Raw genomic sequence first — 25,331 nt, 5'->3', positions numbered from 1 at the left:
TTCACGGCTTCAAGTAGGCTGTGTACAGTTTAGTGACAGTCAACTGATCAGAAAACTGACAACATCTCTCGCTTGTCTCCATATTTTATGTGTTATGAACGTCTCCCACCCCCTGCATGGTACTGAAACATCACTGGGCAGGTCCTTCCTTCCTGCTGCAGTCAGACTGTTCAACCAAGCCTGCTCTCAGTAGATCACAAAACTCACTCATAACCGGACAATCCATTCCAACCTCTTGTGCAATAATATTATATTATGTAACATAAACCACTGCCTGTTTTTTATCTACATTGCAATAATAATATATGGAACTACTTGTGCAATAACATGTTCATCATTATGTGCACTGTGTGCATGATAGTGTTTTTTTATACATCCACATTTATTACATCATGTTACAACTGCAGTCCTGTTGCTGGCTCTTAAACTTTTTCTTTTAATCTATTTTTTTACATTTTTATATATTTTTCAATTTTTTATTTAATCATGCACTGTGTGCAATGTGTGCTTTTTCTTGTCTTTGCTATCCTGCTTTGCTGCTGTAACACTGTAAATTTCTCCATTGTGAGACGAATAAAGGATTATCTTATGTTATATGGCCAAACCAACCAATCATTTGGGAGTGGCATTTTCTGATTTGTTGAATCAATGAGGAAAAAAATTAAACTTTTATTTCTGTATTTTGAGGTGAAAGGAGGATATTTGGCCTTAGTGGGGAAGGCTGAGCATTTGGGGGGGGGGGATTGCCATGCCCATGCCTAGAACCCGCCTCGCAGTTGACTCATATTGTCTCTTTCATTATAAGTGAGGTCACCTTGTTGTCAGCAGGGTAACAAGTGTTGTTGAAAACAAACTGCTGGTAATTGTTGAGAGCCATTGAGCCAAGTATGTGATTGCTCACAAGAGCAACAGAGGCCTCCACAAACAGTCATGGTCAGAGTGACTGCAGGTTTATTTGCTCATAAAAACAAAAGGCCTTCACCTGGAACATCTCTACAAGAAAACTAGACTTCTTATTCACAGAGAAATGTACAGTAACCACATTCTCCACTACAAGGACAGTCTCTCTACAGCAAAATCAACTCACTACACAGGTATCATGTGGAGGGAATACAAGGACACTGTTCTCTGTCATCAACAACATATTACATCCACCGGACTCTCTTGCTTCTCACCTGTATTCCACTGACTATTGTAACTCTTTAATGTCATTTTTCACTGCCAAAGTTGACAAGATTCCCCAGCAACTGACTCCTAACATTTCATCTCTCCCAGTCTTCTTACCCCCTCTCTCTCGCTCACTTTCAAGTTTCAAACTTCCTGCTGTTGCTGAAATATCTGACCTCATTCGGAAAACTAAACCATCTACCTGTCCATTAGACCCTCTTCCTACTGTCCTGGTAAAAGCTTGCCTACCCCCCCTGTCTTCCCTAATAATGGCCATCATACATTCCTCCCTCACCTCTGGTCTTGTTCCCATTTCTTTCAAGTCAGCTTCAATAACCCCTATACTTAAGAAACCTGCTGCAGACCCAAATGACTTCAATAACTTCCGTCCTATCTCTAATCTACCCTTCCTATTCCAAATTCTTGAAAAAACCTGGGCTCCCTTCTGTTCATCATCTATCTCCTTCCTCTTGGCCATATCTTCCGTAAGTATAACATCCAGTTCCACTGCTATGCGGATGACACTCAGCTCTACCTATCCACCAAACCCACCTCCTCCCTCCCGCCCACTTCCCTGACTGATTGCCTGCAAGAAATTAAATCCTGGTTCACCTGCAACTTCCTCAAATTAAACAGTAACAAAACCGAGCTTCTCCTCATCGGCACCAAATCAACAATCTCTAAACTCGACAGTTTTTCTCTGGCTATTGACCACTCCTCAGTTTCTCCCTCCACTCATGTTAAGAGTCTGGGTGTCATTCTAGATAGCACACTATCATTCCAAGCTCGCATCAATAATGTCACCTGGTCTGCTTATTTCCATCTTTGTAATATTAATCACCTCTGCCCGTCCCTCACTCCGAGCAGTACTGCCATCCTCGTCAACACCCTGGTTACATCCCGCATTGACTACTGCAACTCCCTTCTCTTTGGTCTCCCTCTCAAGTCCATCCACAAACTTCAACTGGTCCAGAACTCTGCCGCTCGCATCATCACCAGAACGCCCTCTGTTAATCACATCACTCCTGTCCTACAGCAGCTTCATTGGCTCCCGGTTAAACATCGCATCACCTTCAAAATTCTGCTCCTCACCTTCAAGGCCATACACAACCTCGCTCCGCTTTACCTTAAATAAATAAAATAAATAAAATAAATAAAATAAATAAAATAAATAAAATAAATAAAATAAAATAAACATAATCAAGGGTTAAATTAGTCGGGGACTGTCAGCAGCTTGACCCAGCACAAAAAGGAACACATTTTGAGAGGGGTTTTTCTCCTGAGTTGCCCTTGCTCACTCAATCCATTGAAGAAGCTTTGTTTTAAAGGGTGAAACTCATATCTCCTTTTTGGCTTACAAAAGCTGTATAAGGTTTCCCCTTCCCTCTCAGCTCATCATCTCAATGTGGAGAGAATCAAACTGTATCAGAATGAAAGCACAAAGCACAGCTCAGCACAGATGGTGCAGGTTCAGAAGGTTTCTCTCCACAATCAGTCACAAAACAGGAGTAAGCTACATGGATGCAAAACACTTACAGGGTGCGTTTATGTTTGACAATCATTTGCACAACATGCTTTGTGAATAAGACCTTGAGACCAGGCAGATAGTGGGGGATATTGATGTATCCAGGTTTTCATGATCATGTGGGAATGTTGCATCACCGTCCAATACTATGAACCCAACAGACTGAGGAACAGGAAATTAATAATATATCTTAGTTGAGAACAACAACTCAATAGTGCAGCTGAACCCAAACTTCTGCACACCCCATTCCTATCATCAAGCACACAGGATTGAGAGAGAAAGTGAGAGAGAGAGAGACCTTCAGGTTAGGATGAGCCAGAGGGCATGACAACTAGTTAAAAGAAAAACATGCGACATTCTAAATGGGTTTGCTTTTTTTAAGCCAAGCACTGTAGCATCCTCTTCCATACATTGCCATTTGTGTAAATGGAGGATAATGGACCAGCCCCAACTGCGGACAAGCAATAGTGTATCCAACCCATGAACTAAGTGTTCTTTGTCTAAGGAGTCATTTTTGTCCAGCTGGTTTTGTAACAAGCTTCCTTTTCATGTCACTTCAGTGTAGACGGTTGATATTTGTACATTGTAGTATTTTGTATACCAGAGAAATGCCACAGTGTCCCTACCACATTGTCCCGAGACTGTAGATAACCCCTCTCCAAGGAGCCTCAGCCTTCTTTTTTTCTTCTGGACCAAGGATTACTGTAATGCTCTTGCTCAGCGCAGGTGCAGCAGTGAGGACTGTAAGCCCCATATGGTCCAAAAATCTTGCAGCAGATCTGCTACTAGGGCTTGAAAACCTCTCAATCAAGGCAGCTTCACATGACAGGCGATGCGTTGTAATCCCACCTTGACTCAGATATCACGGAGAGGGACAGAAATTTCACAGTAGACACAGTGCTCAAGAGTCTTCTTATTATTTTCCTCTCAGTAGCAACAGCTGGAATAAGGCTGAACTAAAGTATTTTTAATACCATAAGCACTGATCACAGGTATATATTTTGTATTGTCTGTGGAAAGAACTTAAATCTACTGTGCATTTGTATGCAAGTCTGATATTCACTTCTGCTGATTGCTCACAAGACACATAAGTAAGTTGATAGAAGATAGGAGACAGAGACAGATCCCATCAAAGATACAACCTTTTATGTAGATATTATTATCAGACTTAAACGCACAGAGTAGGGAGGAGGAGAAAGAGGAAGCCAGTAAGACGATTTACTGGATCGTCCCCTTTAAAAGAAAATGTAATCGTTTTCTCTTTTTTGATCTCCTGGCTGAAGAGAAAAAAAAAAAAGCAAACATGTCTCTGCACCTAACAAACGGACATACAACGCAGCTAAAATGCTCCATCTGCTGTTCCCAGAAGATTGATGTTATGTTTTGTCATGCTTATCTTGACTCCAGTTATGACGTCCTGATTTTCCTGCTAGAGATCATTTAATCCCTGACCAATGCTACACTTCTTGTCTCATGGGGCGGGGGGAATCACACAAGCTGTGTATCTTCTGGAATTGTTATTCTTATCACAACTCAAGAAGCAACACACAAACAGAAACAGAAGGAAAAACAACATTTTGGGTTTAATAAACTGACACAGTGGTGGATGGAATAATTACAACATTTCCTGAAGCGTGTGTTGTACCCATGGTGAGAATTGAAATGATCAAGGCTGATCACATTGTGGTTAATCATGTGTAAAATGGTTGAGATTTGTGAATTGAGGGTTTTTTTGTTTATGGTAATGTTAATGTAGTAAAACCTTTTGGTTTTGCCCCACTCAAGCTGGCAAGGACAGCATGCTGACAATAATACCCAGCAGTATGACACATTTGTTCCAGCTTAATAGAGTCCACAAGAGATCCAAGAGGTCATACGGCTGTCAGCAACTGGGTCCATTTGATTGGAAGAAGTTGCATATATAGCAGATTTGAAGTCAGATTGTATAAATTCACTTGTGTTTTCATGTTTTCTTTCTTTTCACTAAATGTTTGATTTGTTGAATATTATTGGAATTTACATTACACAGTACAATCACATCGTTTCCAGGAATTTCATGGTGAATGTCATGTGGGAATGTTTTCGCCCGAAATACAATTTTTTCTGCGAGTCCTCAAGTTAATATTACACTAGTAAGGTCTTTTACCTGCTCCATTTGTTATGAATTGGCGCTGATTGATTGATTGATTGGCAGAGGGGATTTAGTTGTTTATATCCCGAGACCAGTGTCTCGTAATACAACAGTTTTATACTATTTTCTGCTTTCTGTATGTTTTTATCCATTTGTTCGTTCATTCATACTGTGGCTAGGTCCAAATATTAGACTAATCGAAAGGCAAAAAAAAATGTCATTATATTGTCAGACTCTGTCGCTTTGCCTGCCATCTTGGATTTTTGCAATGTCTTTTTCACATCTTTCCTGCATCTCAGTTCTCTGTCTTCCCTTTTAAAACCTCCCTTTCCAACAGGGAAAATTTCCCGCTGTGAGGGATATATGTGAACATTTCCATGTGGTGCATGAGTGAAATACTGTAGATAATGACTTCCTTCACTTCGTCATTCATGGCTAAACACTTCATCAAGGATGAATCATGATGGATATCATAATGTATAGGCCGGATCTTTGTAATATAGCAATAAGTAAGGTATTTTGACCTGCTCTTTTGTAATGTTAAAAGACAAAGAGTAAGGTATTTTACCTGCTTTTTGTAAAGTGTCTTGAGATAACACTTGTAATGGGTTGACGCTATACAAATAAAAACTGATTGATTGATTGATCAAAACTTACAGTCTTGCTGAGTTTAATTAACTTTGCAACGGCTTTTAACAAATTAGGCATTGCTTTGATGAATTAGAGCTGTCAGTTCGTCAGGAAATTGTCTTAACATCCTTATTATTTACAGAGATTTTCTTTCAAATCTCTGCAAATCATTTAATTATTTTAAAACCAGCTTGTGCCTTTTTTCCCACCACACTCATACTGTGACCTCAGACATTAAACAAATGTGTGACTGTTAGGTGACCCATTATTGTTTTTGCAAAATAGCATTGAGCTGCAGTATAGTGAAATAAATTAGCCTGGAAAGTTTTTCTTAAAGGTCCCATATTCTGCCCTTTTTGGGGTTCATATATTTAATCTATGTACCTACTTTTGTACGTTCACAATAGCTAAAGTCCGAAAAAAGTGTCTGTTTTCATGTACTGCTCCTCCTTGCTCCCTCTATGCTCTGAGTCCGTCAGCTACGCTCTGTTGAGCCCCCACTGTTAGACCCCACTTGGGCCAAGTCTTCTCTGATTGGTCTGCCGATCCGCTCTGTCGTTATTGGTCAGTCGCTCAGCACCGTTCTCGGAAATGTCTTTTACCATATTGGGAATGCAGCCACTGGCTCCGTCCGAGGGGAGCATAAACATTAGCACCTTAGCACTACTGTGCTACTGCAGGCTACAACATATCGTGGGCGTGCTACAGAAGTTAACGGGCGTGCAACATGAGCTGCAGGGCTTGCCACAACGAGCCAATGGGCTGAGATCAGTGATCTCACACTGACAATGACGTCGGACTGACAAATTTTTATCAAAGGGGGCTAGAACCGAGCGTTACATGCAGCTAATGCTACAGCTAACAGGAGGACGTAGGAGAAGCCGCGTTTCCGCGGACTTTGAATTTTTGCACATAGATGTGCCTAAACATGTGAAGTGTCTTAAATATCTAGGACAGAGATATTATACTGCTCCTTAAGTTGTATACTGCACACATCTGGAAAGAATTTGTATCTGATAGAGGAGTCCCCTTCAGTTGAATGTTTGCTTAGAGGTGTTGTTGGCAGGATGAGTGATGAGTTGCCAGGAAATGCCTAAATCTAAGATAGGATCCCCCACAGTGCAAGGTAAACAAGGGGATCCCTGTGTCCAGAGAGATACCCAAGAACAAGAAACAGATGTCCTCATGTGTCCTGTGACATTATGTATAAATAGCACTCTCAATGTATGTTTGGGAGAGATCTTTATTGGCTTCTTGACTCTCCTGGGCAGACGTGTTCAGTGATTCTGCAACTTGTTAATAAATAATTCTGTTTAAAAGCAAGTCAGTCTCAACAGCAAATTTCTTCATCATCAAACATATCATCAACAACGGAAATCCACATCACATGCACAGGACACTTGGAAAACACACTAAAGAGCATATAAAACCAGAAAAAGCATAATATGGGACCTTTAAATCAATCTCTAACAGCTTTGTTGTCACACTAGTTGGCATCTTTTTAACACAGAAGTCAGCGGCAGACTAGCTGAAAGGAAAATGCTGTAATTAAAGCTGTAAACGTTGGGCAACGAGAGGCTGACTCATGTGACTGAGAGAAAAGAGATGATGGTTCTCTGTCCAATGCAACATTTCACAGATGATAGGATGGATGTTTGGATGCACGAAGAGACTCTGCAGACCCATCCAAAGGCTTGCCAAGTCAAACGAGATTACACTTCAAACAAGGAGAAATCTCCTTGAAAAGCTCCCCCGCACTCTCTTCTTTCACCGTTTCCAATCTACTGCTGTGCTTACATTTAAAAATCTCCCCACAAATGATGTCTGCCTGCTTTTCTGATGTTGTTTAAGTGCTTTGAGACAGAGATATTGCCAGTGCACGTCAGTGGGATGAATTACAGAGCAAGAGGAATATTCAAAGCATCCTATTTAAATACAAATCACTCCTTTCTTTATGTAGTGTTTGCAAAAACAGTTTTTTATCCTACTTTCCACGGCATGTTAAGAAAATCGGAGTAATAAAGCTCTTATTGGGGAGATTCATATTTCTTTAGTTTAGGATAAGGAGCTTAACAAAGAGACAAAGACGAACTGATTTAAGGAATTGTTTTCACGGATCTGATGATGCTTTCATCTCTTTCAATGGCACAGGTTTTCTTATCTAAGACACCAGAGCCAGTGTTTCATTTAGAAGCTTTTCTCTACTTTGAAAACAAGTTTTGCTTAGTGGTTCCATCATCAGGGTTGTCCCACCGCCTGAACGCCATATGCCTATGGATTGTTCCTCTAGCAGGCTAGCTAGTTAGGTAGCTAAAACGAATAGTACTAATAACCTTGTTTTGACACATGAATGTAATTTATACATTCACACAACACAAACTACATTATGTTACTAACGCTTGTATCGACAGTATAAACACTATATCAATGACAAAAGTTAGATTTAAGAAGACGAATAATTTGCAGTGGGTTGGGCAATAAAATCACAGTCTTGCACCTTTGCGTTTTTCTCCGTTTTCCAATCATTTTTTTGTCGTGAATCAAATGTTTTAGAGTCACAAGTATTGGGGTAGCTGGTTGTTTTGGTTGCAGGCTTCAATCTCATGATTTAAGGATTTTGTGAAATGTAAATTAAGGATCTGAATGTGGAAATTCCCAGAACAAGACCGACAAAGTGAACAAGAACAAGCCCGAAAAACTCTGTTTCACTTGCACATAATGAATCTCGGGAAATGAGCCTTCGAAATGGCACAGCCTATACTTTCTGCCTTCAAGGAAAGCCGCTGAAGGATGCAAACCCTCAATTGGGAGACACATTTCTTTGATAAAACGATCAATTTGCTGTCAGTCAAACATATAGCTCACTGTGAATCTTTTGAATACCGATTGGGAATAAAAAGAAAATAAATAAAAGGCACTTCCAATCATTGATGTGCTTTAAATACCTTCATCTGAAAAAGTAAAGTGTAGAAGGTTAAGATTTTTGTGCTAAACAAAAGAGGTAAAAGTATGATGTCGTTAAAAAAATAATAAATTAATTACACTCCATTTAAGGTACTGGTTGCAAATTATTTCCATTCCAACTGCTACAGTATGTAACAATTGATCAGACATTTAGTTTAAGCATCTGTGGGAACAATTAAATCGACTTTTCAAATTGTTCAATTCCTTAGCAGTGGTTTCTGTCTGGATTTTTTAACATTACCTTCCATCTTCCTCTCCCTCCCATCATTCAGTTTGATGTCAGGTCTGGCAGCCCTGGACGCCAAGTGCTCGAGCCGTCTGGGCATCATGACCATCTCTTACTACCTCTGGACCACCTTCGTTGCTGTGGTAGTGGGCATCGTCATGGTATACATGATCCACCCGGGCGGAGCCGCTCAGAAGGAGGACTCAGACGAAAGCAAGAAGCCGATGACGAGCTCTGCTGACGCTCTGCTGGATCTTATTCGGTAAGAAACAGCTATGTAGCTCTAATTACAAGCTCAGTGTTGATTGGCTGGGAAAAAAATGTCATTATCAAGAAATAAGGTGTGTTTGCTACTCAAGACTCAGTCTTTTAGACGCATAGAGACAATATTTAACAGTCCGTTAATGGGAGTGCTTGTAGTTTATGGCACTATGGAATTAAAGCTTCAATAATATATCATATGCTTATACAACACTCGTAGTGGATGCAACAGCAACAACCTTAGAATTAACAATACACAAAGAGAAAGCTTCCTTTTTTACTACAGTAAAACATACAAAGCCATTAAAGTCACTTAGAAATCTGAAGCAAAGGATGCAGTGGTTTAAAAAAGTTTAACTGTCTCGCGTAACACATTTTCCATTCCAAGGCCATTTTCCTCTGATGTTAATCCTATACGGTTGGGATGCTTAAATTCTGTTATAATGTCAAACTAGTGTGTTCCACATTTTTTAATAGTATCATTCGGAATCAGAGAATCTATGATCATTTTACTGCTTACTGAGTCACCACATTTAAAAAAACAAAGAACAGTGAAAATCTGGATTGATGTTTGGGTAAATTTGAAATTGAAACAACACAAATAAAGAATTAGCTTCATTAGCAAACAGCTAATGTAAGTGTTTGTCCTCTTCCTAGCAAAAATTGCAATTTATAAGTGTTTAAGCTTACAAAGGGAAAGGTATACATGCCTAGCTCACTGCTATGTGGTTAGCTAAAGGTACTTCCAGCTAGCTAACGTTATGCTAGTTAAAAATGCGGTTTAATAAACTCCAGCTGTAATAACACAGATGTCAGTCCATTATACATTAATAAATAATTGTTTTATGTTTTGTTTTTACCTTAAATGTGGCCCAATGTCCCTCCAGATTTGAGTTTAGTTTAGTTTATTTGTTTTTTTTAATCAGGGAGAGTTTACAAAAATACAATACTTCAAGACACCAAAAGCCAAAAGAGCTGTTGGTATTGTTAGGTGAGTTTTGAGGTTGTGAAAGCAGATCATTTATCTGCTCAAAATTCTCATTTAAATCATAAATCTTTGCTTATAAGCTGTTGGACATTTTAAGCTATTCAGGACTAAAATAAACCATTCAAAATAAGTATGTGTTGCTCTTTTAAGGTCATAAGCTCAACAGATTGATGATCAAATCTCATTTTGCATGTCTTTTAATCAAGCCTCTGTTAAATGTGGCAAATGAGTTGGACTTCTAAGAGTTTGCGTGTGTTCAGCAACAAATTCTGTTCTTACATCAAATAGAAAAAAGACAAGTATGAACTGATTTCAAAATGAATTAATTTAATCAATGTTATTGTGAGAAATGTCTTTTAATTTGTGTTTCATCGTTCAAACGTGAGAGAGACAAATGTGCAAACCTGGTGTTAGCATGTTAATTACAGCACAGGTGCTCCCTGATCAGGACCTCTGTTGAAAGCTATTTTAGTCTATCCGTGATATGTTAATTTTTTGCCATGCGTGCCATTTCTTGAGCTCGGAAGTTAAGGAATTGCTGCTCAAGGACAGAGAGTAAAGCCTGGAGCCTTGAGTGCCAGTGGTTTACTGTACTAAGCTAATAAGCGCTGCTGAAGAATGGAGTGTTTGAGGTGAACCTGGGTCAGCCTCGCACATGATGACGGTGAGGCCTGAGAGCCACTGGGTCAGTGTGACAGTCGGTCAGTCGGCTAAAGTCCTGCAACAAAGGGAGCTGCTAAGCCGAATTCTCTCCATATTTTCACACAAATAGAAAAGTAGAGAAAAAAAAGTTTTTACATGACATTTTCCCATTTTTAGTCTATATAATGTTATTTCTTGATTTTTTCTTTCCTATGTCGATTTTGTTTTTTAGTTTTTAATTTATTTGGAATATTTAATAACAAAAGCATGTTTTTGATTGAATTTCAATCACACAGTAAAAAAAAAAGGAGGAACAAACTGTCAAGGCCCTCTGTAATCCAACCATGTAGTGATCATGTGTCAGAGGTGAAGCTCTGTCCTGCACAGGATGTTGATGCATGTTTGTGTATGTGTGTGTGTGTCACAGAGCACAGATGTGCTTTGGATTTATCTCGCAAAGCTTCTTTACAGCCTTCATCTATGATGGACGCATACTATATTGGTACACTCGCAAATGGGCCCCAGTGTCTGCAGCCCTGTGTGTGTGTGTGTGTGTGTGTGTGTGTGTGTGTCACAGTATGTATGAATATGTGCATACTTTGATTTATTAGTGCCTCTGGGGTCAGAGTGTTTCATTAGCCTGCTTTTCGCCGTCTTAAATACATGATAGGCTGCTGCGGTGGTCAAATCCGTACAGAAAATAAATTGAGTTGCACCATATTGTGCCTGTATGTCTTTGCCATATGTCTTTTAAATCACTCTGTTGAATGCACAAGCTGTAAAATACAATATGCCTTTTAATCTCTTGCCGTTTGAATTTGGATCATGATTAGAGCTTTGTGTTGATGTGGGATTTACAGCCTGTGATGCATGCAGGTTCACTTGTGATTGACAGACTCTTTGTTAAGAAAGCTACAGAATGATTTTTTTTATTCACCAGGCTCTAAAGATATCCATCTAAAATACCAATAAAAGGGTGATTCAGAAAGTGCTGGATTTGATCACTTCTATGAAAGTCTTTCAATGTTGCTTTTCAGGCAGACTGAAAACAATTATATGTCTTGCAGTCAAATAATTTTTGCTTTGTTAGAATGAAGGACAGATACGCAAGCCATGATCTTTTCAGTTATTGTGCAGTAGGCATGTAACGATTAATAGTGAGTAAGTTAAAAATCGATTCAAAAGTCTCAAGGTTCACATCGATTCTCTGAAAAACGAATCGCAGTTATTTTATTTTATTTTCTACATAGCGCCAGATCACAACAGAAGTCATAAGGATACATTTCCTATAGAACAGGACCTTGTCCTTTTATTAAACAAACTAAATATCCTTATGTTATGTATCTTATTTACACGACGGCATGTCATTTCTGTCTCTACATGGTCGCATGTTTACAATTCTCTTCTGCTCTCTGTAACGCGCACGGCGGAGTTTCGCCCTGATGCACAAATACACATGCATACACACATAACTACACATGCATACACACATAAATACACATGCATACACACATAAATACACATGCATACACACATAACTACACATGCATACACACATAAATACACATGCATACACACATAAATACACATGCATACACACATAAATACCAGACCATTACAAGTTCAAATAATTGTTCAGTTGTCATATTGACTGCTGTCATTAAAAGAAACACATGAACGCCATGATTCATTTAAGTGTCTGTGGCAGTCTCCAACTGATGGTTTTACAAAAAAGAACCAGAACCACTGAACCCTTTCGCCCACCACAAGATTTCCCTCAGATAAACACTTTTATGTTATACAAAGTTTCAGATTTACATGTCGCATCGACTTTTCTACTAAAACTTCCCCCTTTGCGAAACACTAAACCTTTAATAATATTCAAAGTAACCTCTATTTTTACAGAACCTTTCTTACAACAAATCCAGTTCAGAGGGATATGTATAATAAGGGCAATGTAAAGTAATATTTATGTCACAAAACAGTTAACAAATAAGTTCATTATTTTTAATTCCTAATTAAAAGTTTTTCTGTAAAGCATGACGCTTATTTATGCATTAAGGATTTGTTTATTTATCTGTTTGTTTATTATTTCATTAATGTCCTCATTCATTTGTGTGACACAACAATAAAAAAGTAAAAGGCGTATAAAGAAAATGTAAAAGCCTATGTGTAGGCATGGTAGAAACGGGTAATTGGCTTTCATTCCAACGAGCTTTACAATATGCCTGCTATTGTGCTTTTCCTTCTTGCAGCATGTAATGTTGAAGAACACTTGAACCTGACTCACAGCGGCCTACTAAGAATGGTATAGACCCTAGTAGTACAAGAGGCATTGATATTATTTCTGTTGGTCTTTAAAGTGATCATTCCAGCATTACAATTAGTCACTTGAGCAGGGATCATAATACTGTACTTTCCTCTGCCATGTGACTGAAAGACAAGCCTATGTCTTTAAAGCAGTGCATAATGGTCCCATTTAATTATATGAAGTGAACAAAATGAGAGCCAGTGAACCATGAGAGAGGGACATTACAGTAATTATACATTCATCCATCCATTTTTTCATCAATCATCCATACTGTGCCATGTCACAGGGGGCTGATTCAGGCTCCACATCCCATTTCACATTGGGAGAGATATGGAAACACCCAGTACAGCACATACATACGTTCACAGTGGCACCCTTTAGCCGTTTAAAGATGATTAAGATAAATTGCGTGTCATTGGGCTGCAGGAAACACACACAGGTACATGAGAACATTTTAACTCCACATTGAAAAGTAGTAGAATGTTTTTTGTTAGTTTGTTGTTGTTTTTTTAAACAGGTTGCAGTCAGGGCTTGACATTAACACCTGCCAAATGGGGGTTGATTTCAGCAGTGGTTTGCAACACAGCCACTCCCTCTAGCCACTTTGGTGTGTTGAATTTTATATACATTTTTAAATAGAACATCTGAAAAGGTTTTAAAGTCACTTTACCACTTACTAATTTCACAACAGCAGTAGGAGAGAAGAGATGTCAGAGCATTCGGATCCTGGTCTCCTCTGGTACCAAAACCGTAGTGAGGGTAAGAGGTTAGACCCTGCATGATATGAAGAATGAAGATTAATGACATTTTGTGCATTTCTTCATACGATCATCAGCGCTAATATTAACAAGTGCGCTGTTACGTGATCACTCACTTTTTTGCAATCTATTGAGTCAGACAGACAGACAGACAGACAGATTGACTGACAGACAGACAGACAGCTGCAGATGATAGAGAAATAAGACAGATATAAAGAGAGACATGAGTAGATGATGAGAGGTGCAAGCACTACTGTTGAAAATGTATCTGAATATGTGTTTGATTGTTGGAAAACCTTTTTTATTTAAAGCAACGGCAATATTAACGCATGTACGTTTTCTCCAACTCTCATCATGTTTAATAATAGCTGGTGTGCATCAAATGTGCTGCACAAATATGCAATGTGCAAAAACACATTAAGGGGCCCACAGTGCATATATAAATATTTGATGTATATATTGATTGTGGTCGATTTTGACATACATTTGCTGGATTCACTGGTTATTCTTCATCATCTCTTTTTAATGTTTTATGGTTATGATTCTTCATATTATTTTTGTATGCTTAGCTGCTCATTGTTTGTTGTAAACTTTGATAACTTTACTGCTGACAGTAAGATAATGAGACATTAGGGAAAAGGATGCGAAAATAAATATAACATGACTAGTATAACAGATTGTTTAACCATACATGGAGAAGATATATCATTGTAAAATTCCCCCCATACCCAGCAATGCAGTTATGGACTCCTTTTTTTTTTTTTTTAACTGGCATTGGAGTGACAGATGTTTTAAAGAGATTAAAAAAGAAAATTCTTGTTCCAAGAATTTTGATGCTATAAAGAGAGAGCTTGAACAGTATACATAGTGCATACATTTTGGTTTGAGGACGAAACAGGGCGCATTTAAACAATGGAAAATAAAGTTGTGCATAGTTCTGACACAGTGATTGTTTGTGTCGAGGGGTTTTTGCACAGGAATTGTTTCAGACACAAAGAATATGAACAGACCAAAAGCAACACCAACAAGATGCTGTATGCCATGTTGTTTCAGAAGAGTGGGTGATCTTCGGCCCATCGCGCAGGTTTGCTCTTATAAGAATCACAGGGTTTATACAGCACACTCAGCTGGAGGACCCATGTTCAGAGGGTCTGCTGAAACAGCTTATTGACTTGTAAGCAGATTGAGGGTCTATGAAATTCAGCAGATGTTTTATGTTATTTTTCTCTACTGCAGTATAAGGTTGTCTTGCAAGTTGATATCACAGCGAGCCCTCATTATCCTTTTGCTCATGTGTGATAAGAGTGATTCTTTAGTGGAATCATTGGAGCGTATCACCTTCCTACTATCTGAGCAGCTCTTAACGTGGAAAGAATGAGGTTTTTGTCAGCCAAGATCAATGCTTTTTTTTTCGCAATGTTTTTTTTAGATGTTTTTCCAGGCAAGAGGGGCTTTGTAGCGACTGCCTGATGGCAGTAACTGGAAGGAGGGGCAGAGGGGGTGAGAGGGGTCCTGTGTGACCAGGGTGGCTCTCCTGATCCCAGAGTGGTTATACACTTCAGAGAGGGTAGGTTGGGATGAACCGATTATTTTGCTGTCCTGTTTAACTATGCGGGAGAGTTTTGTTTTGTGTTTGGTGGTGAGGGAGTTGTACCAGGATGAGGTATTAAAGTGTGTCCTGCAGGGCTCGTTGTGGCAGGAGCATGTATGCAGTGTGGTTTCATTATGATATGCATATTGTGAAGAGATACATTAGAGCATTGTTGTTAAGTTGAATAATGTCTTAAATAAGCCACTGTGATACTTTGGAAACACTTATTGTATGTCTTATTACAGTATATTCACATTTGTCTTTCTCTGTTATTCTCTTTCTCCACAGCAACATGTTTCCTGCCAACCTGGTGCAGGCCACTTTTCAACAGGTAAGAGCAAAGATACAAAAAAGACTGAACAGCTCCGATGGTTTGAAATGAAAACGTACACCAAGTTTAAATGAAGTGCTTATAAACCAATACTGAAGCATTATGATATATTTTGTATCAGTAATACTGTGTTTTATATCTTAAACTATATATCTTTTTTATATCTAATATCTAAACAATGCACTCATCTGAGAGAGTTTAGATCTGACCTCAGCCCTTCTCCCCTCAGCAGTCAGTATGTCATCGAGTTTTAGTCAAAGATGAATTAAACGGAACAAAGCATTGTTCTCTCTGTACATCAAAGAGCTGTCAAAATCATTGTTAACTGTTACAAACTGATAATTATACATGCAAATAAGAGTTTATCTTAATCAAGCACAAACATTATTGCAAAAGAGAGTCATTATTTAAAGTCAATAAATGTGATTTAAGAATCAAAAAGAAACCCAAGATTTTATAAATGGTTTTGAACAATATATAAACTGTTCACAAGTTCCTTTGAAGTGTCCCAATCTAAAAAAACAGTATTTTTATGATGCTATTATCAGCACAGCATAAAGAGATCCTCATTTCATATTGACATTGGCTTATAACAAAGACCTTTATATAAAGTGTTACCAAATCCCCCATGCACACCATACATACATGCCATCATGTTTAATTTATTTGAAACATAACCCAGTGTGTTCAAATGATAAGGACAGAGAAAGCCTCTCTCTCTTATTTCCAGACTGTATGCTATAAGCTTACCGACTGCCTTCTGGAGCTTCACATTTAGCTTTCAAACATGCGAGATAAATCCTCAGATCTAATTACATCTTATCAAAAGCTAGAGAAAATGTGTGTTGAAATGTCAGTCTCTTCCTTTATCTCTCACTCTTGAGGCAGATATATTTTTTGATCCCTCTTTCACTCCACATGTGTTTCTTTAAGATGAAAGATTACATGTTGGCTACAGGAAATTAAACGCTAGGAAGGCTTCACTGTCACCCCTGTCAGAAAAAACCCATTGAACCACATTAACACTTGTGATATGAGCCCACACATGTTTAATTATTGTGTGACAAATTCCTGCAATCAATTGTTTGGTGTTATGTTTCCCGCACTGATGTCGGGGCCTGTGATCTGTTTTGCTTTCAAGTATCGAACCGCAAGAGTCCCTGAGCTCATCCCCAAACCTACAGTGGCTCAGATCCTGGATGAGACCACAACACGGAGACTCTACATCTACGGTATACAGGATGACAATGGCACGGACATCCAGAACTTCTCTCTGGATCTCACGCCGCCACCTGACGTCATCATGAAAACATCACCGGGTACCAGCGAGGGCATGAATGTGCTCGGGATTGTGATTTTTTCTGCTACTATGGGTGAGTCACTGGTTGGCTTTGTTATATAACATGCTGATTGCTATTGATAAAAGTCTGTATTTGCATAATAGCAGTATTGGCAAGCTCTCATGTTTGCATAAATTAGTTTAAATGTGTTGCCATCAGATAATGGCAACTTTTTTGTTTACCAATTGCAACATTTACAGCATTTTAAGTGCATGTCTATCTATTCATGTATGCACATTTTTGCTTTTGTGTTTCTTTAAAACTCAGGAATAATGTTGGGAAGAATGGGTCCCAATGGAAGTGCTTTGGTCAACTTCTGCCAGAGTGTGAACGAAGCGGTCCTGAAAATTGTCGCTATTGTCATCTGGTAAGATGTTCTTATTTGTAGCTTGGCAACAATGAATGTGCATAAAAATCTTGTCTTTTGCTCAGTTGGTCCATCAGTTTAGACCAGAATCACCTTGAAAATTCTCAATGATAATAAATACATCCAAGGTCTCAAGAGAATGAATCCTTATTTACAATATTGTCGACACCTTGTCTTTTCCTTGTGCCTCTATCATATCAATGTCTTACAATATTAATAAACGGTCTTCACAAGTATGAGATTGATTGCCATTAGATTTGGTTTACCATGGTCACCAGAGGATGAATCCTTCTGACTTCAGTGATTCCCTGATCTTTGGTGTAGCACCACCACAGAGAAATTACTCTCTGGTTGAGTGGCAGGATTTTGTCGGTGTACCTGGATGCTGGATGGCATATCTTCCTGACTTTGGTGATAAATCTAAAAGTCTTGGAAAAGAATAGATGGATTATCCTAAAATACTCATCAGATATCCATTTTCAAATTAGAAATTATATAAATGACTTTGGTGATCCCAATGCATTTTAATCATCAACCCCAATCTGAACAAATATGTACATCAATGGCATTCCCATGAGCCTTAGCTGTACTCTGTATTTGCTGCTTAACGCTGATAAAAAAGAGATTTTAGTCCTTGCTCAGGATAAGTCTGTCTTGCAGAACTTGGGGTCCCTCTCCCATGCTGCCTCCTCAAGGCTTCATTTGACAACCACATTAAACAATTCACCAGATAATGTTTTTTCCACTGACGAAACATAAGTAAATTGAGATCTCTAGTTTCCAGTGCTGAACTTGAGATGCTCATACATGCCTTCATTTCATATGTATTGATTATTGCAACTTGCTCTTCACCTCTCTCAGTACGTCCGCCCTTAATCGCTTGCAATCAGTTCAGAACGCCACTGCCAGAGTTTTAACAAGGTCAAACAAACGGTCTCACATCACTCCAGTACTTCGCTCCCTCCATTGGCTCCCGGTTACATTCAGAATCCAGTTTAAGATCCTCATTTTAAATTACAGATCCGTACACGGCCAGGCTCACCCTTACCAGTCGACTCAGTCCCTCAGGTCAAACTCAAAACAACTGCTCTCCGTTCCCCATACTCACCTCAAGACCCGTGGAGATCGAGTTTTCCAGTCAGTAGCTCCCAGACTTTGGAATGCTCTGCCTGTGTCTTTGCGCTCGGCTGAATCTGTTTGTAAATTCAAAAGTCAACTTAAGACACATCTGTTTAGGCAGGCATTTGGATAACTTTCAGAATCAATTAATGCACTGTGAACGTACTGTTTCATTCTATTTTGGGAAATGTTTTCTTTTTGTTCTGTTTTTTGTTTTATTTATTTTAACTTTTCGTTTTTTCTTATGCGCTCTTGTTGTTATTATTCCTATTATGGTAATTCTAATTACACCATTATTACTAACGTTTATTGTATTCTATATCTTTGTAAAGCACTTTGTGGCTAATGTCTGTGAAAAGTGCTATATAAATAAAAATTGACTTACTTACTATTTATTACAATAAAACATTTGTCATTCCATAAATAACTAAAATAGTCAAAATTATATCTGCTAGCTACCTGCTACCTGCAAGTAACATGCTAGTACCTGTTGATTACTGATGGCGGATTATGCCAATCTTTTTGAACAGTAGATGCACCATGACTTTAAAAATGGGACCAAAGAGAGAAAAAAATTCCTCTTTCTGATTCTGAGTATTTGCTGACAGTGAGTACCCTTATGTTACCAGTGTCAAGTAACATAAGTGTAAATCTGAAACATTTCAGGGCAAGGATCAATGAACTGCAAAACCACTCAAGTGATCTACATGTCGCTATGTCCCTGTTGCCAAGGATACATTGGGCAAACCAGAATACCCCTGAAACCCTCCTCATGTCAGTTCTATGGGATTGAGAAAATCATAATGCCTAACAGACGAGCTGACTGGCCCTGAGAAAAACGTTTTGGATTCATTCTCTCAACACAATGACACCAAATGGACTTAATGATGATTTTTTTTTTTACTATCAGTACCATGTAATGTCTGATCCTAAGTATTATTTAGAACAGCTAAGCCATCATTAGCTGCTACATTGAAAAGACACTTTAAGGATTCTTGTCTCATAAACCCTAATTATTTGCATTTGACTCTCTGTTATAATTGCACTGCCACTCTTGCAGCCATAACATAAATAATTCTGAATAGTATGTTTTGGAGAAGAAGAAACAAGTCCATTTATGCGATGCTGATGAATTATAATGCATTCTCACTGGTAATAAAAACCTCATTTAAGGCAGTATGGAGGCTTTTTCTGATACAGGTATTGTTAATTGAACAACTTTATCTTCCTTCCTTCTTTCCTTTTTAGGTATTTCCCATTTGGGATCGTGTTTCTGGTCGCAGGAAAGATCCTTGAGATGGATGACCCTTCAGCGATGGGCAAGAAGCTGGGTTTTTATGCCATTACAGTGGTAATGGGTTTGGTTCTGCACGGTCTTTTTATCCTCCCAGCCATGTACTTCTTCATCACTAAAAAAAGCCCCATTGTTTACATCAGAGGCATCCTTCAAGCTCTGCTCATCTCCCTGGCAACCTCCTCTAGGTACAGTCCATTTTATTTATATTATTCATGATTGATGTCATTCTTAAAAGTGGGGTCTATGTGAATCAATTTTGATTAATTTTACCAGGAAAAAACATTTAGCTGAGAATCGACCCATGTATTCATGTTTGCTACATTTTGCGTTGCATTTTCATGTGAGGTCAGCTGAGGCTCCTCTTGTTTCCCACAAGGAACGAATTAATGAAATATTTTAATAAATTGTATTTAAATGTATAAATTAAATGTCCATCAAGATGTTTTCCAGAACAGCTTGAATGCAAGACTTCAATTTTAAAATGATACGCTAAGACTAATGGTACTCTGAGAGTACGGAGGTTGACTGGAGATGCTTTTAATGTACATGCTGCGTGTTCACGGCGTGGATAATGGACTTAACCTTGAATGAAATGGATGTTTGTTGAGTCCAATGTAAACCTTTTAACCTTGTGCGTCACCTCTGGGCTTTTATTTTGTGATCGGTTAAATGTCAGACTAATCTTAACTACACCTCAAAGCCTCTCGGTGAGGTGAACAGCATGTTTAGCGAGCATTTGGGTGTTCACTTCTTTCCAGATAGTAAGATGAAGGTTCAGTCCAGGATATTATCTCCTGCTAATGAAAACAGTGAAGGTTGTTATGATTTTTTTTGTTTTGTTAGTCATTATGCGTTATTAAAGTAAAGACAGAAGTTAAACTGAACGAATTGAAATAATTTTCTAACATTCAGGTCTTACTTAATGGCCTTTGCTTACAAAATAAAGAAAACTTTGGTAGATTTTTTTTATCAAAGATTCGTGGAAATGTACATATATGTGCACACTTTCTTTTATTAAGCATATAATCAACTTTAACTATAACTTTTATTAAAGTAGCAATTTTCTGAACACAATTCAAAATACTTCACAATACCTCATATACATTTTAAAGATATTTTTGGGCCTTTTTGCCTTTATCGGATAGGACAGCTGAAGAGAGACAGGTAATGTTGGGAGTAGAGTTTGTGGGAATGTAGCAAAGAGGTCAGATTTGAACCCATGGATGCTGCACTGAGGACTATTGCCTCCTTACATGGGGCGCGTGACATAGTCAATAGGCTATCGGCCACCCCTCAAGACTTTTTTTTGTTTTAAGATTTATTTTTGGGCTTTATGTGCCTCCAATGGAGAGACAGGACAGTGGTTAGAGTATGAAATTAGGGAGAGAGAGAGTAGGGAATGACATGCGAATCCCATCCCATGTAAACAGTTTCTGTAAGAAGCCTCTAATTTTATTTCAAAGGTCACATGTCTCAGAGTGGGCTCTCTATTTATAAACATGTATCTTCTTGTGCTGCAGCTCCGCCACTCTGCCTATCACCTTCAAGTGCCTCCTCGAGAACAATCACATCGACAGACGCATCATCCGCTTCGTGCTCCCTGTCGGAGCTACCATCAACATGGACGGCACGGCGCTCTACGAGGCCGTGGCAGCCATCTTCATCGCCCAAGTGAATAATTATGAGCTCGACTTTGGACAGATCATCACCATCAGGTAAGGCTGCCTCAGACCATCTAAAAAGATGTTTTTGAGCTTCCTTAAATACAATCAAAGGAGGTCAAATAAAGGAAATTAAAACAGTTGTTTAAAAGCCTTGTGGCTCCTTTATGAAATATCCTCGTTTTTTCGTCTCTTACTCATTCCGATAAGTCGAAATGGTTCAGTTCAATAACTGTATGGACAGATGTTTGTGTCAACAGTGATTTCTGAAAGTCTCTGACAGTCTGACATGGTTTTGAGTGCAGCATGTGAATTAATCTAGCGTCACACGTTCAGTTTAATTCTGAATTAATATAAAATATTATGGGATTTACTAGATACACATAAATGTAAATGTCACACAGATTACGCCTCATATGAGCTTCTTAGTTTGATCTGATTTCTGCTAAATCAGTCTGGATGCCCCGGGGACACTGATAGACACACACACACACACACACACACACACACACAGAATTCCACACAAACACACACAGACAGAAACACCATCGGTCCTGCTACCAAAAACACAAGCAGCTTAAAACTTTTCACCAACTTTACCTGTGTCCCATCCAGGTCTATGATAATGTCCCGTCAATCCTCTAATTTTTCGGACATGTCCTACTGTAATAACATTAAGCAGACCTCTCCTCATGGCTGCAGTCTGTGCCCATTCCCTCATAATCCCTTGGCAGTAAAACCCATATGACCTGCATTACTCATCTCCCTTGTCACGCCAGAATTATAATAATTTTCTCCTCTCGCTGCGTTCTGTTCCCGTGTCATTTGGCTGCGGACCATGGAGTTTTTTCCCATCTGCATGCTGACCCAACATCCTAAACCTCCCTGCAGAGGGACAGTGTGTCAGTTTGAGCTCAGTGTCTAAGGTCTCAGACAGAATATCCGCTCCTATATTCTCTCTATATCTCCAATTCCTCTTGCACAGTGGAAAAGGAATTATTAACACACTTAAATGAGTTAAAATTGTCATACTGCATTGAGAATGATACCTGACCACCTGTAACAATATGTTGCAATTATTCTCATGGCTTCTTGTCATGTCCCTCTGACTCTCACAAGGATTCTCAGGGCTGTTGTTAGAAAAACACATGCCGGCTTGTAAATAGCATGCTATTACACTTGAAATGTAACCGTGAAAACAAAAACCTCTGGTATGAATATCTCCAAACTAAGTGCACTTTTGAGTACTTTTCACCATTGTCCCTACATACATTTGATTTAATTACTTGCACAATTGCACTAAACAAATAATAATTTTCAAATGTCTTCAGTTTTTAAAAGACCGTATAGTATATCTGTGCTTTTTGTGCCTTTAATTGAGAGATAGGCTAGTGGACAGAGTCGGAAATTAGGGAGTGAGAGAGTGGGGAATGACGTGCGCGCGCACTAACAACTGCGCCACCAGCGCCCCAAAAGACCGTACAGATTTTTGACGAGGACTGTTTGTTCTTAAAACAAAAGCACTTTTCTCCTTTGTCTGTATTTTCAGCATCACTGCCACTGCAGCCAGCATCGGTGCAGCAGGAATCCCGCAGGCTGGACTTGTTACTATGGTGATCGTGCTGACCTCCGTGGGTCTGCCTACGGATGACATCACGCTCATCATTGCTGTTGACTGGGCTTTGTAAGTAAAGGGTTAATCTCTCCTGCTGAACGCAACCAGAGCCACTAAGTCATGAAGTGTTTATTACATGTAAACATATTCCAGTAAATGACAGATTACAGATCCTTATATGGAATTTATATGCTGATGCATTCACCACAATATACTAGAGTCCAAATGTTACTTGATTTTAAACATCATAAATCTCTGCATTGCATAAACCTGCATAAATTGTACAAGCTCTAAGCACTGCAACAACATTTGGTTAATAATTATTACAATTATTTCTCTTGAGTTTTATCAGAACTGTGAATGACTTTTGATTTCATCACCCAGGGATCGGTTCAGGACCATGGTCAACGTGATGGGTGATGCTCTGGCTACAGGCATTATGGCTCATATCTGCAGAAAAGATTTTGTCAAAGAAGGAGAACAGGTGAGCTCGTGCATGAACACATTTATGTGAATACTGAAGTTGCAAACCGTCCTTTTAATGTCTTCTAAACGTAACGTAGGGACAGATAGAAAAGGGATTTGTGAAATAAGCCGCTTTAATGTTTTTAATTTTTTTTACTTTTTGCTGACAGTATTGATGAGAGGATGAAAATCGCTCTCTGTTTTTGCATAGATAGCAGGAGGCAGGACGGGTTACAGCGAATCTGCTCTTTCTGAATGGACTTTTGTGTAAATGTGAGAGTAGGCAGGACAGGGTTTTGTGTCTGTGTTTGGTTAAAGTGCTGTTATTTATTTGTCTTCTTTTGTTCCAATATCATCATGCCTTCTAAAAGCGGACAACAATATGCTAAATTTTTAGTTTCAGTAAAAAATGGCAAAGCCAGATTAATAGCCTAGCTTCTGTATGACGTTATTGTGGGATCCAAATATAAAAGGTACAAGAGGCTTGACTTGACTGCCGAGGTATTTATTGGCAGACAAACATTTGATTCTGTTTATGTTTCATAATTTTGTCCAAGATGAATTTAATATTAGGGATATTGGCAATCTCTCCTCGTTCTAACCTTCACAAACCCTGCTGTCTGAGGTACAGTAGGTATTCTGATAGTCAGTCTACTCTTGAGTGAAACAGAGAGAAAGAGACACGAGCCCTTCACAGACTGCCGTTGAGAGGCGCAATATTTACATCCCCCTGACATTTCAACTTCAATATGAATAATGTCACGGAGGCATAATGTAAACATCTTCAGAGGTAGTAAGAGAGGCGCAGCAGAGGTAAGACGGGATTGGTGAAGACTGCAGGGATGAGCAGTGCTGTGTGTATGTGTGTGTGCATGTCTTAACTATGTGTGTATGTGGAGCTCCCGCTGCTCTCGCGCTTTCACAACCCTGCAAGGTTATTTGAATTCACAAACTGGGAAACCAATATTTTGCAGAATCAATACCCCTTTTTTCATATTGCTGCTCGCAACCGCCATAACTTGGGACAGCCTTCATTACATCTTACGGAGACAAGAAGGCACAGCGGGAGCTCTGCACACACACACACACACACACACAGAGCATTCATTCATATTGAAGGCGAAACATCACAAAATATTAAAATATCAAGCCTTGAACCAGCAATCTGAATAGGGCTCATATGAATGTCTTTACACTAGTTACACTAGATGATGACGCAGCTTAGCGCAGTACCAGAATTGCTGTCTGAAATGGACTACAAGGAGAGGGTTTCGTCTGAGGTCCTTCCTATAAATTCACTTCATGTGATGAGACGCATCGTCCCACTCATCCTGTTATTCGTCGCTACTAGATTGCTAGCGCATCTTGCTGTTGCTATTTTAATCTGGTACCATGTTTGTTTGTTGATTTAAATATGCAATTTGCTATCCGACATAGTGCTGATAAAAATAAAAAAAAACAATCCGCAGAGCAAACAGTTAGGAGGGGAGGACGGAAACAGAGAGCTAGCATGCTGGTCTATATTTTAGGGATCAGATTAAAAAAGCTACAGAAGTAGCTAAATGTTCACCAACTGTTTTCATGTTATTTGTGTTACCGCAGCTTTCAATGTATTTTGTAGGCTCTGACGTGGCCTCCAAAATTGACCTTGTAATCTCTTAATACACAGTGAGGCTAGCTGTTTGCACTGTTTTCAGTTGTTACGCTATGCTAGGCTAATGTACTGTACATGCCCCCGTAGCTCTAAAACTAACACATGTAGTTCTAATACACTCATCAAACTCTCAGTCAGATGTTTTTTTATTTCTCTACTTACTCCTTTAATAAATATACCAGATGACCTTTGGATCATATCAGATTTTAAAATAAACAACATCCTTTCTTTTAAAATGTAATTGAATTTGATTTCAATCATTCCATGATTAGGCAAAACATTTTTCCC

General features: G+C 38.9%; 1 protein-coding gene across 1 annotated transcript in view; it reads left to right on the top strand.

Moving 5' to 3' along the window:
- The window catches only part of slc1a7a (solute carrier family 1 member 7a), a 43,109-nt gene that overhangs the window by 16,570 nt on the left and 1,208 nt on the right, over positions 1-25,331 (top strand). The window contains exons 3-10 of the mRNA XM_020651652.3: positions 8,690-8,905; positions 15,483-15,525; positions 16,667-16,898; positions 17,133-17,232; positions 19,600-19,833; positions 21,169-21,363; positions 22,859-22,993; positions 23,309-23,408. Coding sequence (XP_020507308.1) covers positions 8,690-8,905; positions 15,483-15,525; positions 16,667-16,898; positions 17,133-17,232; positions 19,600-19,833; positions 21,169-21,363; positions 22,859-22,993; positions 23,309-23,408 — 1,255 coding nt within the window. The remainder of the gene's footprint in view (positions 1-8,689; positions 8,906-15,482; positions 15,526-16,666; positions 16,899-17,132; positions 17,233-19,599; positions 19,834-21,168; positions 21,364-22,858; positions 22,994-23,308; positions 23,409-25,331) is intronic.

Source organism: Labrus bergylta, chromosome 4 (assembly GCF_963930695.1).
Source record: "Labrus bergylta chromosome 4, fLabBer1.1, whole genome shotgun sequence".
Lineage (NCBI taxonomy): Eukaryota > Metazoa > Chordata > Actinopteri > Labriformes > Labridae > Labrus > Labrus bergylta.
The sequence above is the reverse complement of the archived record's forward strand: the minus strand, read 5'-3'. Positions and strand labels throughout refer to the sequence as shown.